This window comes from Podarcis muralis, chromosome 15 (genome assembly GCF_964188315.1).
Source record: "Podarcis muralis chromosome 15, rPodMur119.hap1.1, whole genome shotgun sequence".
Taxonomy (NCBI): Eukaryota; Metazoa; Chordata; class Lepidosauria; order Squamata; family Lacertidae; genus Podarcis; species Podarcis muralis.
In genome coordinates, this window is record NC_135669.1 from 13,298,986 (window position 1) to 13,315,381 (window position 16,396).

The 16,396-nt window shown below is 39.8% G+C and overlaps 1 protein-coding gene across 6 annotated transcripts in view; it reads right to left on the reverse strand.

Moving 5' to 3' along the window:
- Positions 1-16,396, reverse strand: part of CDON (cell adhesion associated, oncogene regulated) — a 122,307-nt gene that overhangs the window by 8,243 nt on the left and 97,668 nt on the right. For 5 of the 6 annotated variants that reach the window (XM_028708445.2, XM_077919567.1, XM_028708443.2 and 2 more), the window contains 7 exons: positions 15,761-15,967; positions 15,077-15,258; positions 13,419-13,524; positions 6,921-7,043; positions 5,416-5,643; positions 4,292-4,578; positions 1,223-1,302 (listed from right to left, as the gene is read on the reverse strand). In XM_028708445.2, coding sequence (XP_028564278.2) covers positions 1,223-1,302; positions 4,292-4,578; positions 5,416-5,643; positions 6,921-7,043; positions 13,419-13,524; positions 15,077-15,258; positions 15,761-15,967 — 1,213 coding nt within the window. The remainder of the gene's footprint in view (positions 1-1,222; positions 1,303-4,291; positions 4,579-5,415; positions 5,644-6,920; positions 7,044-13,418; positions 13,525-15,076; positions 15,259-15,760; positions 15,968-16,396) is intronic. The other variant, XM_028708447.2, reaches the window with a different exon arrangement.

Consider the following 16,396-nt stretch of genomic DNA (forward strand, 5'->3'; position numbering starts at 1 on the left):
TTCTTTCCTGTCATTGTGCTTCCTAAGAGCATTTTTCTGTGCCGATGGATGACTTTTGTGGCAACTAGATACTATATATTTGAAGATGGAACTGTTTTCAGGACTCCAAAATAGCCAAATGTATCCAGTGCTAAGCAGTGAGCCACACCCAACCTTGTGGCTGGTTCTTGGACAGCTTCATTTCTCCTGTTGACTCTTATAAACGTTATGTGAAATGACATATTTGTGCATCTGTGGAAACTGGAAATTCTCTTGCTTGATGCTACATTTTTGGGTGTGGTGTTTAGCCTGCCATTGATCTGAAGTATCAGGAGAAGGGTTCAGAGATACCTCGTGGCAAGATGCAGATCCTGTATTTTTGGAGGTACTCAGCTCATTACCTAACTGCATGCCCCATCCTCACTACAAAGATAAGAGCTCTGTTAAAACACCTTCCATACTTCAAAACTGTCAATCCAGTACTCCCATTTTGCAACTGGAACATACAAATTGAGCAGATAATCCGCATTTCTTGTGTTTGTTCTGTTTTGCTGTACAGAGCATGGGGACCTTTGCCTTATTTTGGGGCCTCTTCATAGTAATAATTCAATATAAAAGGAAGAAAACAGAGTGCACCTGCTGGGCTATCATATACCAATGCAATATCATAGAGGGAACAAGCTACTCAAAGATGTTCCAGTTGGGAAAAGACTGGAAGGTGCTGGTAGATGGGGAAGATAAAAGAGAATGGATGGCAAAAGAACTATGCTTCTTGGAAGCTTAGCTTAACTAATCTACGAGGATCCAGAGAGAAGCTCCTCTGGGTGATGATATTTATCCCTTGTTTGGGATGTTTGAGACCCCCATGTTGAAATCACAGTGGTATAATAACCACAATAAACCTAGAAGATTTGCAAGCTCATTTGCAATGGCAAGGTAACAGAACACAAGATTAGATTATTTTTATCCTGAGGCAGCACCACCAGCTGCTATGGTACCTGTTTCTGGACTCAAAGTATTCGAGAAATCCCAGGAAGCTGCTGTTAAAGTGCCAACATCTTAGGATACACATTTCCATAAAACGTAACAGCTTTAATAACTAAATCTTGCATAGTCTTTATGTGAAAATCAGGGATAAGAAGCCACCTCCACTTGAAAGCCTCTAAAATGCATAGGTGTAGAAAGCAACTGGAGCAGACTCAACCCCAAAGCTCACTTTATTCTCTCTTCCCCGGTTTACTACCTGTTATTGTTCCGACAGTTCCGGCAGTTCGCGCATTCTGAAGGGTCTGTCTGAGGCATAGCTGTGTATACACCACCACCCTAGATAAATTGGGGGTTTGGGGTGGGGAGAGAATAACAAATCAGAATAAATTCAAGCCCTTAAGCATGCCATCTGTCACAATTAACAACAACAGCAGATTCTATTCTAATTTGTAATGAAGTTTGGCATTCATCAAAAAGACAGAGCTCACAGTATTGCAAAATTTGTTTTGCAAAGCCTAACTTTCAGCATGTATGCTACAGCAAAAACTAACAGCTGTAGCTTGCCCACGTATGTTGTAATTTCCTTGGCTCTGTTTTCAGCCTGTAGTGCCCAACTCAAATTTGACAAAACTGAAAATGCTTCACACACAGATGAGACATGAAAGTAATTTCCTTTCCAATACAGACTTTTGTCTGCTTGTGGAGACAAGATATACATGTGGCTAGTATGATGAATACATCTGACTGATTTTCTTGGAATTAATCTGATTAGATCAGCTTGCTTCACCAAACTCAGTTTTGAAATGTTCTTTATTTTCACAGATGCAATAATTCACCAGCCAAGAGTGATTTGGGGGTGAGAGGGATTTTGAATTGTTGGTTTTGGCTGCAGAATCCTTTACAAATAAAAATGCTCAGATTAACACATACCTCACTGCTGAATGCAAGGGAGATGCAGGTTTGAGGAATATTTGAAAATGAGGTAGTACAGGTGGCAATAAAAATCCTTATTTAACTGCTCAAGACTGTGAAAGACCATTTTACATCCAAGACTCAAACTCTACTGAACAAATCTTTCTGTCCAATATTTGACTATGAAGACATCCAAAGCAAAACTGCTCCTGTGCTCTGGTTCTAGGTTGCCACATTTGCTCAACGCAATAAATTTGCTCACCATTAAATCCTAAGAACCATAGTTCTGTGTGTGGGTCAGAGGGCTTTAAAAGAACGTACTATATAGCCACACAAAATTCCAATTTCATGTTCCAATTTAGCCCTGGTGTGTTGTTTCAAGATGAAGAGGACAAATTAGAATATTATAGGCAGATTCTCACTTTGATATTATGGATGGGGCAAGTACAACAGACACATGGCTCTCATTAAGTGGAAGAGTGCCTCTCTCTAAATGTCAGTATGCAGCCCTTTGAAATAAACAAAACCAGTGAATAAGAAAAGAAAAGGCCTTTGCTTTGGATTATTTTATAGGCATGCATGCTGAACTACAGATTTCATATTTAGTTTAAGCGGTACTACAGTGGACACTCGGGTTGTGAACGTGATCCGTGCGGGAGGCACGTTCGCAACCCGCAGCGCCACATCTGCGCATGAGGGGGTCGCGCTTCGGCACTTATGTGCACGCACAAAGTGCGATTTAGTGCTTCTGCGAATGCACCGAAACCCAGAAGTAACCCGTTCCGGTACTTCAGGGTTTGGCGCGGTGTGCAACCCGAAAACGCGCAACCTGAAGCGTCTGTAACCCGAGGTATGACTGTATTTTTATTCAGAATGTAAATATCAAAGTGAGAATCAGGCCTTAGACAAGCATCTAAAAGAAAACTGGTTAACACCTGTTTTAGGTTTGTGTCCTTGGAATACCCTTATATAGACAATAGACAATTGTTCTGTTTAGGTTCAAATAGTCTGGATATATCCATCACTTACAGAATGCTTATAGAATCATGTTTTGATACTTGTAAAATCAGTGTTTGGGTTGGCTTTTAAAAAGAATGAGAACTTATGAGTTTAAGAGTGCTGCAAAAAGAAACAAGAGAAGGCAAGGTTATCTGAAGTGGCAACTCTTGCTTGAGCAGCAATCTGTTTCTCCCTAAAACGAAGCACTTGTGTTCAGTTACCAAAAACAAACACTAGTCCTATATTCCCCAAAAACCTTAGAAGTGTACTTACTCAAAAATATTCAAACAGTTTTGAGCAGGACCAATGTTAAAAAAAAGATTAGCTATTTAGATAATTCCTTGGGGAAACAAATGCATATTTTTTTCATAATACAGGGGCCTAATCACAGTCATTCTTAATAATTTCAACCCAAGTCTCAAACATTCAGAATGCAGATAGACTTATGGTGTGTCAAAGCAGGACCAGGAGGAGCGATTTTTTGATTTATTAACCTAAGGTTTTGGCACACTGTAGTGTAATAAAGAGCACTGCTTAAAAGTTAAACCTGAAATGGGGCTGTAGTAACAGCCTGGTCATAAAGCTAAAGGTTCTGGCACAATTAATGGAAGAATGTGAGAAGTCTCCAATAAGATCACAAAAATCTCCAAGCAATGTAAGTGAGTGGAAGGGTATCCAATGTGTAACTGCCATTATTACTATGACGTAGAATTAAACTGAGAATGCCTGAGGAATAATTCCACCCAAGCACCTTCATCAAAGTTAGGCTGACAGCCTTAAAGAACAAAACAAAAAAACCAAGACAAAGCAGAATAGTACATGGGAAATTGCACTTATGCAAGCCACCTCTATCTATCTATCTATCTATCTATCTATCTATCTATCTATCTATCTATCTATCTATCTATCTGCTGGTTCACACATAAAAAATCACCATTGATGACATGCACATATATAATATAAAAATAGATCACTAAAAGCACAATTTTCTTCAACCAAGTCTAACGCAAAACTTTTCAGTGGCGTTTGTTCACCCCATCAGGTTCACACATGCATGCATAACATCTTTATTCTGAAAAACTTGGCAGAGTCACAAGAAACGATGAGAATTGAAAGACAGCATATTTGCTATGCTTGATCTTTTAGCCAACCTTTTCGAGCCTCTCTATAATCACCAGGTTAGCAAAACATTAATATTGGGTGTTAAAAATGCTGTTTAAAAATGAAGATTCTAACCCCTAACAGTGCAGTAAAAGCTCTATGAGGCAATTCCAGCAAGTTAAGCTTCACAAAGCATGCCATGTTATGGAATTTTCAACATATTTTTGTTAAGTGATGAATGCTTTCCATTTCCTAAGACTTCATTTCGTATTATGTTCAAGAAACAGGCCTCCAACATCTAGGGCTTACTTACATTTCCGAGGTGGTGGGTGTGTTCATATTCCATGTGTGCTCTGGACAGGGAGTTAGTGTGCCTTGGATAAACAACAGTTCCTCCATTTACAGCACCATTCATGATTCCATTCGTTCCATTAGGAACCTTGTGATGGAGATGAAGGCAACCATTATTATGGTTTCCATTACTGATAAAGTTTCCATGTATGCTGCCATTGATACGACTTGTGCCTGGTAATGTCGTGTACTCAACCATTTGCCCATTGATATCAGCACGTTGGTAAAGGTAACCAGGAGGGTCATACTCTGAAAGAGTGAGGATTGGGAGAAAATGCTTAACACTTCAACTCTTACACATGTTTTTTATCTGAAAAGGTTACAGATGAAAACGTTTTATAGCTGGCTGTTCACGGTAGAGTTTACACCCCTAGCACTACAATGCCTTAAGCCCTTTACAAATTATAAAACATGTTACAATCTGACGAACAGAGTTTAGATAGCAGGTGACCACCACTGATAATTAAGGGGCTAACACAGATTACATGTTTTGCATATTTACCACTGTTTGGGGAATCTGACAGCTTTTGTGGCATAAACACACTTATTTTATTGCACCAGCACTATTCTTAACAATGCAATATAGATTGTTCTGTCAGATCTACAGTTATAAGAGCCAAGTAAAATTGCTATTATTATTATATTTATTTATATCCCACATTTTCCCCAGACCAAAACACAATTGCTATACCTTATGAACATTTAGAACACCAAAAATGTAGGAACAGGAAGCATGTCCTTTTCCCAGCAGAAGATTTCAAAGAAGAGTGTAACTATGTATATTGGCCAATAACGACAGTATATCTACCAATATCCTCTGAAAGTGAAAATATAAAGTTCTCCTAGAATACATTTCTATTGCTAAATTGGAGTGGAAAGTGAAGGCACAGAGTTAGGCTCTAATCTCTATGTTTCATAAGAAGAATAAAGCACTTTTTCAAATTTGTTCCCCTCCGTTATTCAGTGGTGATCATAACAGCAACTTAAATTCACAATAAATGTTGTGGTGTTAGGTTACTTAGCAACAATATTGTTTCATTAGGTTTGGTCCAGCAGAGGACATGAAGAATATCAGAATTAACCTACTCTGCATGGCAATTTGCTGGCGATTCTTCCACAAGCACATAGCAATGAAGGCTATCAGAATGAGCACCATCACTCCAAGGACACAGCCCACAATCAGGTATAACATGTCACTGCTTCGGACGGGACCATTTGGTTGACCAGCATTACTCCCAACTCCACGATCAGGAGAATTTGGTGGTGTGCTAAGGTCCTTCACTGGGTATTCTGATGCTCCAGGTGTGCGCTTCACTAATGTGGAGGGAGGAGAGTATAAGATAAAACACACATTTAAAATAGCAAGTCTACAGAAGTGTTATTAATTCTATAAGTCAATCAAGAGCTGCAACTACTGCAATTCAAAATGGCATAAAATATGATGGTAGAACATTTTTGATCATAAGTTACTTGATAATATATATTTGTTTTGGAATTTGTTTACCCTCAAGTCCACACGTGCCACTGCTTTAGCTTCTTTCACACTTTCACACATAGGAATAATGAACATTACCAGAATGTAAAGGGTATGTAAAGTAGTTGACAAAAAAAGATAATGGGCCCATTTTTGTTGTCAAATATCAATGCTTATGGATGGTTGGAAATGAAAACACACCGATATATTCTGGGACAGGTGTGCGTAAAATTTATTAAAGATCCTTCTTCTACCCTTACTAGTATCCCAAAATTATATATTTTAAAACTGATCATAGTTTCAAACTTAAGTTTGCTTTAAAAGAAATAAATTATTTATTGAACAAGGGTATTGGGTAGCTGATGATAAATCCTACGTGCCTTTCTGAACCCAGAAACTGAAGCCGTCTTTTTGTTTACAGCAATAACAAGCAAGAGCATTAGCTTGAGATAAAGTATGGGAAGATAGCACAGTTTTATGCATTGAATGAGAAGCTCTCTCAAGCACTGAGGTTTGGTTTTGATGGTAGCATGTGATTTCTAAAAGCCCATATTGGATTACATATGGTGTGCTGAAATGGAATATTTATTTTCATGAAGTCAAGAAACTAACTAAAACATCTGAAATATTGTGAAAAATGTTTGGAAAAAAATGAATTCTTACATAAGTATGAAGATTAAAGGTAAAGGTACCCCTGACCGTTAGGTCCAGTCGCGGACGACTCTGGGGTTACGCGGGCATCTCGCTCTATAGGCCTAGGGAACCGGCGTTTGTCCGCAGACAGCTTCCGGGTCATGTGGCCAGCATAACTAAGCTGCTTCTGGCGAACCAGAGCAGCGCATGGAAACGCCATTTACCTTCCTGCCGGAGCGGTACCTATTTATCTACTTGCACGTTGACGTGCTTCCGAACTGCTAGTTGAGGTGGGGGGGCTGGAACCGAACAATGGGAGCTTACCCCATTGCAGGGATTCGAACCACTGACCTTCTGATCGGCAAGCCCTAGGCTCTGTGGTTTGGACCACAGTGCCACCCGGGTCCCAAGTATGTAGATTAGGGAACAGCAAATATATGGCTATTGGCTTAGTGACAGAAGAAAAATAACAGCCCCTTCTCACCTTTGGTCTCACAGATCATCACATTGCTGTAGTCACTTTCACCTCCTTCATTGTAGCACTGCATTTTAATATCATAAGATGTTTCAGGTTGCAGGTGACTTATCAAGTGCCACTGCTTTGTGCCTAGAAAGAAAAACATATAGACATGTAGCATGTTTGTTTCACAATTTGGAAAATATAAACTGAGCTAAAAAGTGTAGGAACTGTCCTTACAATTTGAGGACAACAGGTAAAAAATAAATGACCCATTGCAATTAAGAGCTAAGATAGCAGGCGAAAATCAGTCTTACATACACAAATATGCATATAAGAAGAATGTAATTTACTATTAATAAAATGTCTACAACCTTCCTGAACATGTTTGTCTCAAAGATGGAATGTAGCATCTATTTAACATAAAACCCTAAGGGCAAAGTCTGAATCAGACATGTAAATAAAACTGCAATAAGAAATATTTGGCAGAAAGTGGTTGTTTTAAACTTTGGAAGTTGGCCAATACACAGCAGTATGCATGGACAGCCATGGATCACAACATGATATGATCATAGAATGTCTTTCTTAAAGAGACTCATCTAGCCCCATTGTTGATGACCTTCCACCATGCTATTAAGATCTGACTTAAAAAATAAATAAAAATAAAGAATGCAATAGGAGCCTGGTAGAAAGAGACACTGTACTTTTGACTGTAGGTTTTGCTGTTGATACAACTAATCACAATATGATACAAAGAGTAGCATGAATCACCTCCACCTTTGTTATAGCTTAAGCAAGACTAACACCATCTTGTTGCAGGCTGACACCATAATCATGTATTCTCATTGTAATCAGACCCCCCTCATTCATTGTTAATAACATCACAGCAGCCAGCTGGCACTCTCACTTTGCTCAGCTGTATTCCGCCCCAGATTCCAACGTAAATGTAGTCACCACTCTCCCAGCATCTGCCTTGCCCACCTGGGAGCCAGTCTCCCCAGAGAGATGTACACAACTAATTAGCATGCTATCAGGGGATAAATCCCCGGGGGAGGATATGATACCACCTGAGGTATTCTTATCGAACCAGTCGTGGTGGGCCCCTATCTTAGCATCTCTCTTTACCACCATTAATGCTACTCTTAAGATTCCACCTAACTGGAAACAGAGCATAGTCATCCCAATACATAAAAAGGGGGACCCACAAGATCCGTGTAACTACTGACCTATCAGCCTGTTGGACATATCATACAAGGTTTACTCTAGATTCTTGCTAGAGAAATTAATCGAGTGGGCAGAAGAAACAAAGCTATTCCATCCGGAACAGGCTGGCTTCCGTAAAGGTCACAGCACATCTGGCCAATGTCTTGTTCTACTTACCCTGATTGATAAATACCTAAACAGGTTCAATTGCAAACTACACGCGGCTTTTGTGGACCTGACCTCCGCCTTTGACTCCATTCCCAGAGATAGGCTATGGCAGAAGCTTAGTTACACCAACATAGATAAGAGACTCCTCCTCCTTCTTATGGAAATTCATAATGACATATCGGCCAGAGTAAAATTCGGCCCTCTGGGAGCTCTTTCTGATTCTTTCCCTCTGAATAAAGGGGTCAAACAGGGTTGCCTCTTGGCCCCTTTTCTATTCAATTTCTATATCAATGACATCGTTACAACTATGAAGGCCCTAAATCAATCTGCCCCCTCCTTACAACAGCTCAAGATCCCCATATTACTCTATGCGGACGACATGGTGATACTCTCATTAACCAAGCTGGGCTTAAACAACATGCTCAGAGGGCTCATGACATATTGTGATACCAACTCCCTTAAAATTAATTTCGCCAAAACCAAAATTCTTACTTTTGGCACGAAAACTCGGAAGTCACTCTGGAATTTTGAGGGCCATTCTATTGAATATTGTTCAACATTCAAGTATTTGGGTATCATCTTTCAGCATGGGCTTAGCTGGTCAGCTCACCTAAATACAACCATCCTGGCTGCCCGCAGAACCATCAAAGCCTTGGAGAAATTCTACTATGCAAAAGGCGGCCAGCTGGTTCTACCAATCAGAAAAGCATTTATCAGCAAAGTCCTCCCGATGATACTGTATGGGGTTGAAATCTGGGGGTGGAATTTAAAAACACTACAATGGCTGGAGATTCTACAAAACTCTTTTGCACGGAAGATACTGGGTCTCCCCAAGGGCTCGGTTGCAGCACAGTTAAGAACAGAACTGGGCCTCCCCTCCATTGTTGCGAGAGCCCACATTAGAATTATTAGCTTTTATTGTAAATTAATCAATGCCCCAGGTTCCCTACTAGACAGGCAAGCCTTTTTAACGTGTTCTCAAAGCAATAAATGGTCCAAGGCCATGGTGACTATTACTGCACGCTACTCTCTCCCAGATCTTGACTCGCTGTCCTCTTGGGACAAACATAAAATCCGGGCCTGGATTCTTACAAGAGACGAGGCCATGGACCGGGCACAGTCCACCTCAGCTCGCCTCTCCATGTGGCTCCCTAAAGTGAAAGTGGTAAGATCACTTGCCAACTACTTGATAGACCTGACGGAGCCCAATTTGAGAAGAGCGTTTACTATGGCCCGCTTCCATTCTATACCCACGGCCTTCCTGCAGGGGATTTACTCTAAGACCCCTATTACCCAGCGTCTATGTCCATGCACAATGAATGAAGTAGAGGACTTCATACATTTCTTTTTCTACTGCCCTATTTATGAGCCAATAAGATCTAAGCTCCTCCTTTTGATCCCGTCCACCACTACATCTAAGGAAGACTGTTTGAAATCGCTTCTTGTGGACGCAAATCCCCAAATTTCACGTGGGGTGGCAATCTTCATAGTGCAGGCTCTGAAACTCAGGGCTACTCTGACAGGGTAGCGTGCCCTAGACCTGGACCTGTTTTAATTCTTTTATTACTTTTAACTCAATGTGCTGAGTCTGTTCTGGGGCCATTTTGTGCTCTATATATATCCGCATATTAGTTTTTGGCGCTGGCTACTATATCTTTGCATTATTGTCTTCGGGTAACTTAAATGTCACTACGCCAGCAAAATCGCCTGAATTTTGCTTGGTTGCTTGTCTCTAGTTTGTCTTTTTTTTTTTTTTGTATTGTCTTATTTTGCTATGGCTGTATGCTAATGCAATAAAGGTTTGATTTGGTAATCATGCTGACATGCAAGCTTAAGAGAGGAACAGAGAAAAAGCAAAACACAAGAGGGGAAGGGAAGTTTTAGGAGCATGCTAGGCCATGACATTTAAATGTAATAAACAGAAAAATGCCTAGCTAGCTGAAATGTGGAAGCATCTGTCTATGCAGTTAAGCTGGCGCTATCACATGCAAGATTGTATTACTGGGAGTCTTGCATGTCTAACCTATATGTATAAAAACTGTGTGCAAACAGAGATAAGGGTTCAGCCTCTGATCACTTTTCTGATCACTTGCTGTTACCTTTCCTGTCTTTTTAAAGGCAGAAAAGTGAAGACATCACAAAAAGACTTGAAGCCACTCAATTCTATACTTAAGTCTAAGAACGTACTCCAGAGAACCTGAGGAAAGCGTAAGTAGTTTACTAACAGCATGACTAGCACAAGCTGCAGACAATTTTTATGTACTATGAAAATATATGAAGTAAGAAGGCCTTTGATATTCAGCACTGGAAATTCTAATCCAAACAAGTTCATTTAGGGGAATGATTTTACTGTGTCTGGCTGAAAGTCAATTTTTCGTTTAGACACCACCTGGTGTTTTCTCCGTACTCATAAATCACTTTCAGTCTGTATGCTCACTCTTATGACAAGTTTTAATAAAGAGGAACCCACTATATTATAATTAAGATGGTTTAGATACGCCTAATGCTTCTTAAATGTCGACATCGTGGTCTATTTCTGCTGGGACTACTTCCACCTAGAACACAGACAGATCTATAAGCTACAGCCTTCACAGGGAAGAATAGTATCAAGATGCTACTGTATTTCAACAGCACCCAAGTAGGGGTGCTATTTACACAATAACCCAGTGCTCTTCTTTGCTCCACTTAGAAAGGTGGAAGTAAAGCAGCATCGGTTCAGTTGGTGCTTCCCCTGATCTCCACATACAGTCCGACAAAGGTGAAAATGGGCCTTTATGTGCACAGATGCTTCGGCACCACCTGAAACATTGATCAATCACGGATCTCAACTGCATGGAAGGCTCCAGACATGTACACGCACAGACACCTAATTCTCACCTTTGCGTCAATGCATAGAGCTTGAGCCAGCCAGTGTAATTCTTCTTCCCCTCAAAATCACACTCCAGGTGTGAATCACATGCATATACAACTATTGTCCCTACTGAAAGACTGAACCGACAAGAGAACAGCACTGTTGTACAATACAGCCTGCCAATATCTGAAAGTCTGTGTGTTTAACTGCTTCGTTGAAGAGCCTTAGAGGTGACTGTTTCAAACAAACAGTCCAGCTTTTCCCCAGGAACTCAGTTTTCCAAATCTTTCTACGCTCCATCTTCTCATTACACCTCAAGCATCCTTTTAGTAATTACATTAGGCTTTAGATTTTTCCTTCAAACGTTTACTAAAACTGGAATCAGTACAAATATTTTAACTCTGTTCCCATATATTGAAGCAAGGAAAATGTAAGCAACTGTTATCTGAATGCACTTTGAGTTTTTGACACTATCTCCATGAACCAAGTATGGAATGCAAAATTTCAGCACAGGAGACAACAGATGGTTTGGTGGTGCTTTTGTTGAACAAGCAGAAAGACAGAAAACTACTGACTACGTAATGAAGAACCAAATGCAAACATCAGGAACTTTAAAAATAAAATCAAGCTAGCATGTGGCAACATATACAGAAAAGGCATCAAAGTTTTGAGACAATCTCAGAAAGACAAGACTGATCATGAAATGAAACCTTGGGCTACTAATGAAGTCACAACCATTGCAAAAACTTTACTACTGAGTGTTTTGAACTGAAAATCCTGTGTCGAAATTTACTTATGAAAGGTACAAAAAATAAAAATACAATGCAGCTGCAGTGATCCAAAAGGCATGCACAAGATATTCCTCTCTCTATATTTTCCTACATAACTGAGGCTAATTTGAATATGTAAATCAATAAGTAGTTGTGGCTATATAATGTAGTGAAGAAGAGTTTGATGTATAACATTTCTACCACTGTGCAAATTTCTGTTCAAGCTTTGGCACAGCAGAGCAGCTGCTAGTGGTTTCGGCTTCCACTAAGATTTCAGAATGCATAAACCTGAAAACCAGGAACAAGCAAATTTCACAGCACAGCGGAGCTCACTTAAACATTTATAAACACAGATTCTGTGTACCAGAAAGGCTACAAGTGAAACACTGAACTTCTTCCAAGGTAATAGCTTAACCTCTCAGTTAACTACACTCATTACATAGGTGTTTAGCAGTCCTGTAGCATTGTAGAGCAATATTAATATAGTAATAGATTCAAGCATGGCAACTTGTGGCAGCCATAGCCATTCTATGCAATTGTGAGAACAGGTTTAATCCTACGTAAAATAATTTTTAAGAGCTCATAGATGCACTAACAGGTGTTATCAGGGGAATTCTGTAGTTGTCAGTGCTCAACCAAATGCCTGTTCCTGCGTTAACAAATGTAATTGGTTTATATACTTTCCCACTGTACAGCTCATAAAATTAAGACCTACAAATGGACCAAAATCCATCCAATAAAATCAGCCGCTTATATATTAGTGTTATGAGACTAAATCTGAGAAGCCAGTTCTTTTCCAGCTTCAAGCACATTAAGAGATTTAACACTTGAATTAAATAAAGGAACAATTGCAGTATAGAAAATTTTGCCGCTTATCTCAAATTTGTAACCTAAAAGTTAACAACATGGCATCTTTATAGTAATGGGACACTGAATTCAAAAAGTGAAGGATCATTCGTTCACACAAACAGCTTCCACACAATCCTGTTAGACCATAATGAGATTTATGGATCATGTGCGAAATTTATTATGAGAACTAATACTCCACAAATATAGTCCCACTGCAATTTCTGTGACAAGGGTTCAAGATCTGGCAGATAGTGACACAGTGAAGAAGAGATATTTGTTACAAACAACTATTAACCATTAGTTTGGTGTGGCTGCAACAGAAGCAAATGCAATTCTGGAGTGTACTAGTGAAAGTTCCTCTAGCAGAGAAGCTACTGACCACCTGGTACAAGACACTGAATGAAAATATGTTTATTCTAGTGCCTCAACTCTAGTTCACAGGAATCAGAAAGGGTTCTCAACCCCCCCCCCCCCCGCATTACACTTTGGCTTTCTTAAATGTTACAAAGAGCACAGTCCCTTAGTCTATAGTAGAGAGTTGTCTATTTCTGTGATGTCTTTTTTGTGATGTCTTTGTTATGTTTTCTTTACATTAGAACAGCATTTGGGTTGATGCTTTGGAGGGGGAATAAGAAGTACTGTAATTGGAGCAATTCCTTGCATAATCAGAGTAATGTATCTTACCTTCCACAACATCCCTCTTGTAATCACTATCATTGTCACTATCTGTTGGCCGGTAATAAATATAAAATCCTTGGATGGGTGTGTTGTTGTTGCTTGAAGTGATATACTGGAAAAGAAATATTAAAACAACTGAAATTCCAGAACTACAGTCAACAAGGGATATATTTTCCTGGGGCAGGGGCTGAAAGACAATGTTAATGTAATGTGGGAAGAGACAACGAAACAAAAGTGGGCTTTAAAACAGTGAGAAGTATTTTGTGAATACAGTTCTAGAATTTTAGCTAAAGCCATATTCTCATTATTGTTTAAAGGTTTAAAATGTGGAACCATTCCATTCTGGGTTCAGACCAAATTAGCTTTGGTCACCTTGAGGGATGACCTTTATCAGGAGAAGGGCAGGAGTAATGTGACCCTGTTGCCTTTACACAACCCTTTGATATTATCAGCTATATGGTATCCCCCTAAATTGACTCCATGACTTAGGTGTGGGATGCACTGTTTTGTTCTACCTGTGGGGTCAAATTCAGTGAGTGGCACTGGGTAACTGTTCCTCAGGCCCCTAACAGTTGCATCTGGTATTTACCATCTATGCATGAAGCTGCTGGGAGAAGTCATTAGGCTATCTGGCACCCTGCGTCCTCAGTATGATGGTGATACTGTGCTCCAGTTCTCTGTAATATCTGAATCAGGTGTAACTGTTTAGGTCCCAGATCAGTGCCTGGATGCAATAGTGGGCTGGATGAGGATTAATAAACTAAAGCTGAGGGCCTATGGGTAAGTGGCTCCTGATTCTGGGAAACAAGAGTTGCATGTTCGAGATGGGGCTGCATTTGTCTGAAGGAATAGGTAGTCTGGGGTATACCTGGATCTATCACTGTCACTGGCGACTCAAGTAGGCTCCATGGCTATGAATGCCTTTTTATAGCTCTGGCTGGTATGTCAGCTATGACTGTTCTTAGAAAGGCACAGCCTAAGCCAGTGACCCATGCCTTGGAAATTTTGAGATTGTAGTAATATAATGTATTCAATGTGGGGCTGTTCCGAAGACTGTTTCGAAGGTTGCAGCTGGTGTACAATGTGGTAACTTGGTTGCTCGGTGGAGCACTATACTGTGGGCATATAACATCCCACTTGAAGAAACTGCACTGGCTTTCAATTTGCTATTAAACAAAGTTTAAGGGTCTACTGCAATTTATAAAACCTTAAACAACTTGGAACTGGGTTACACAAAGGAATGCTTCCTCCCATAGACCTGTCCATGCAATGAGATCAGAAGATGAGCCCTCTTATGCATCCTTCTAGCCTCCAGACCACCAGGAAAAGGGCTGTTGTGACGGTAGCACCTACTATGTGGAACAGCCTCCCTACAGAGTTACAGTAGGCACTATCTATATTATGTTTTGATGCAAGTTTTTAAGAGTACATGTTCACCAAGGCATTTTCCTGAGTGCAATACTGGTTGCTAATACTGACTGCACATACTCAGCATTTATACTGTGCATTTCAAGTGCTCACTGCTTTTCATATACAGCTTTTGGTTCCCAAAAGGTCAGTTTAGTATAATCCACTAATTTGTTGCTGTACAGAACAGACATTTGATCTAACGTGAGATGCAAGCAAAATCAATTTTTTCATGGTGCACATAAATTGATACTTACAGTCCACTTTAACATGATCTGAGTGTCGCTGACCGCCTCAGTGTAAGCAATGTGAGGTCCTGTGACGGGTCGGTTGGAAAACCGATTGGTAAATCCAGCTACCTGATAAGGCCGAGAGGCAGAACTTCGTGGGCTCTCCCCGTAGTTATTAATAGCAATCACACGAAACTTATATGCAGCTCCTTTCATATGGCAATAAAAGAGAGAACTGAACATTAGATGAAAAGATAAAACCCAGCATTATAGAAACATAGAACAGAAAGATCCAAATGGCCCTTGTTGTAAGGTTATCTTATACTATTTTTCTCACTTACTATGCTGGACAACCCCTCCTGATAGAAAGATCCAATCTAGCCAAATACTGGATGAGATGTTATTTTCCACCAGAAAAGATATGGCAAGATGTGAGCACATGCCTGCTCTCTATACCAAGTTAGGAAAGTAAAAGCTGGTCAGCGACTTATTCTCATGCTTATTATGAAAATGCTGTTCAGATGCTTGACTAAAAAAGTTTGTGATAGTTAAGACACAAGGACTACTAATTTTCCTGAATCTTATATAGCATTGGTGGCATTAAAAGCAACATCTTATAGTTTAACAGGATTTTAACTTGGCTACAGCTCAAATGCAGAAAAGCATAATACTGATTGTGGTCTCTCTTGAACAAAAAATGCATATTAATACCTGGATCCAAACTGCCAACTTCCACTGAAAGTTTGGAAGGGGAGATGTTATCAGCTGCAACCAGCCACTCACTGTTCCTGTTCATGCGTTTATATTCTACTTTAAAGGCAGTGATGGGTGATCCACCATTGGCACGTGGGATCCAAGTGACATAAACAGAAGTCTCTGATGCCGTGGAAATAGTAGGTCGATCTGGTGCCTCAGGTACTGAAATAGGAAATTGAGAAGGCTTCATAAATATTTAGAATAGTTAGAAGCACTTGATTTCTATACCCAGATTTTATTTAATAATGTGTTTCAGTCAAGTGAGAAAGAACATACTCAAATGTGCATTTGTCTTAAGCCCAGAAAATCCTTTCTGAAATGCAAACATGGAAGATCATTTCAGTTTTCAAATATGGAGATAATTAAAGCTTCTTAGGGAAAAAAATTAGCTAATTTGGCAATGTACTCTATTGTATATAGCTTACGTTATGCAAGAACACTGTATAATGTCAGCACACACCAGTCCTAAAGTATTAGCACATCATCAGAAACCAAGAGAATTGCATAGCTTAATTCACAACCACAGAAATAGACAGGGTGATCTGCTGTGTCACTACTACTTGGTACCAAAGTGAAATGAACATATTGCAC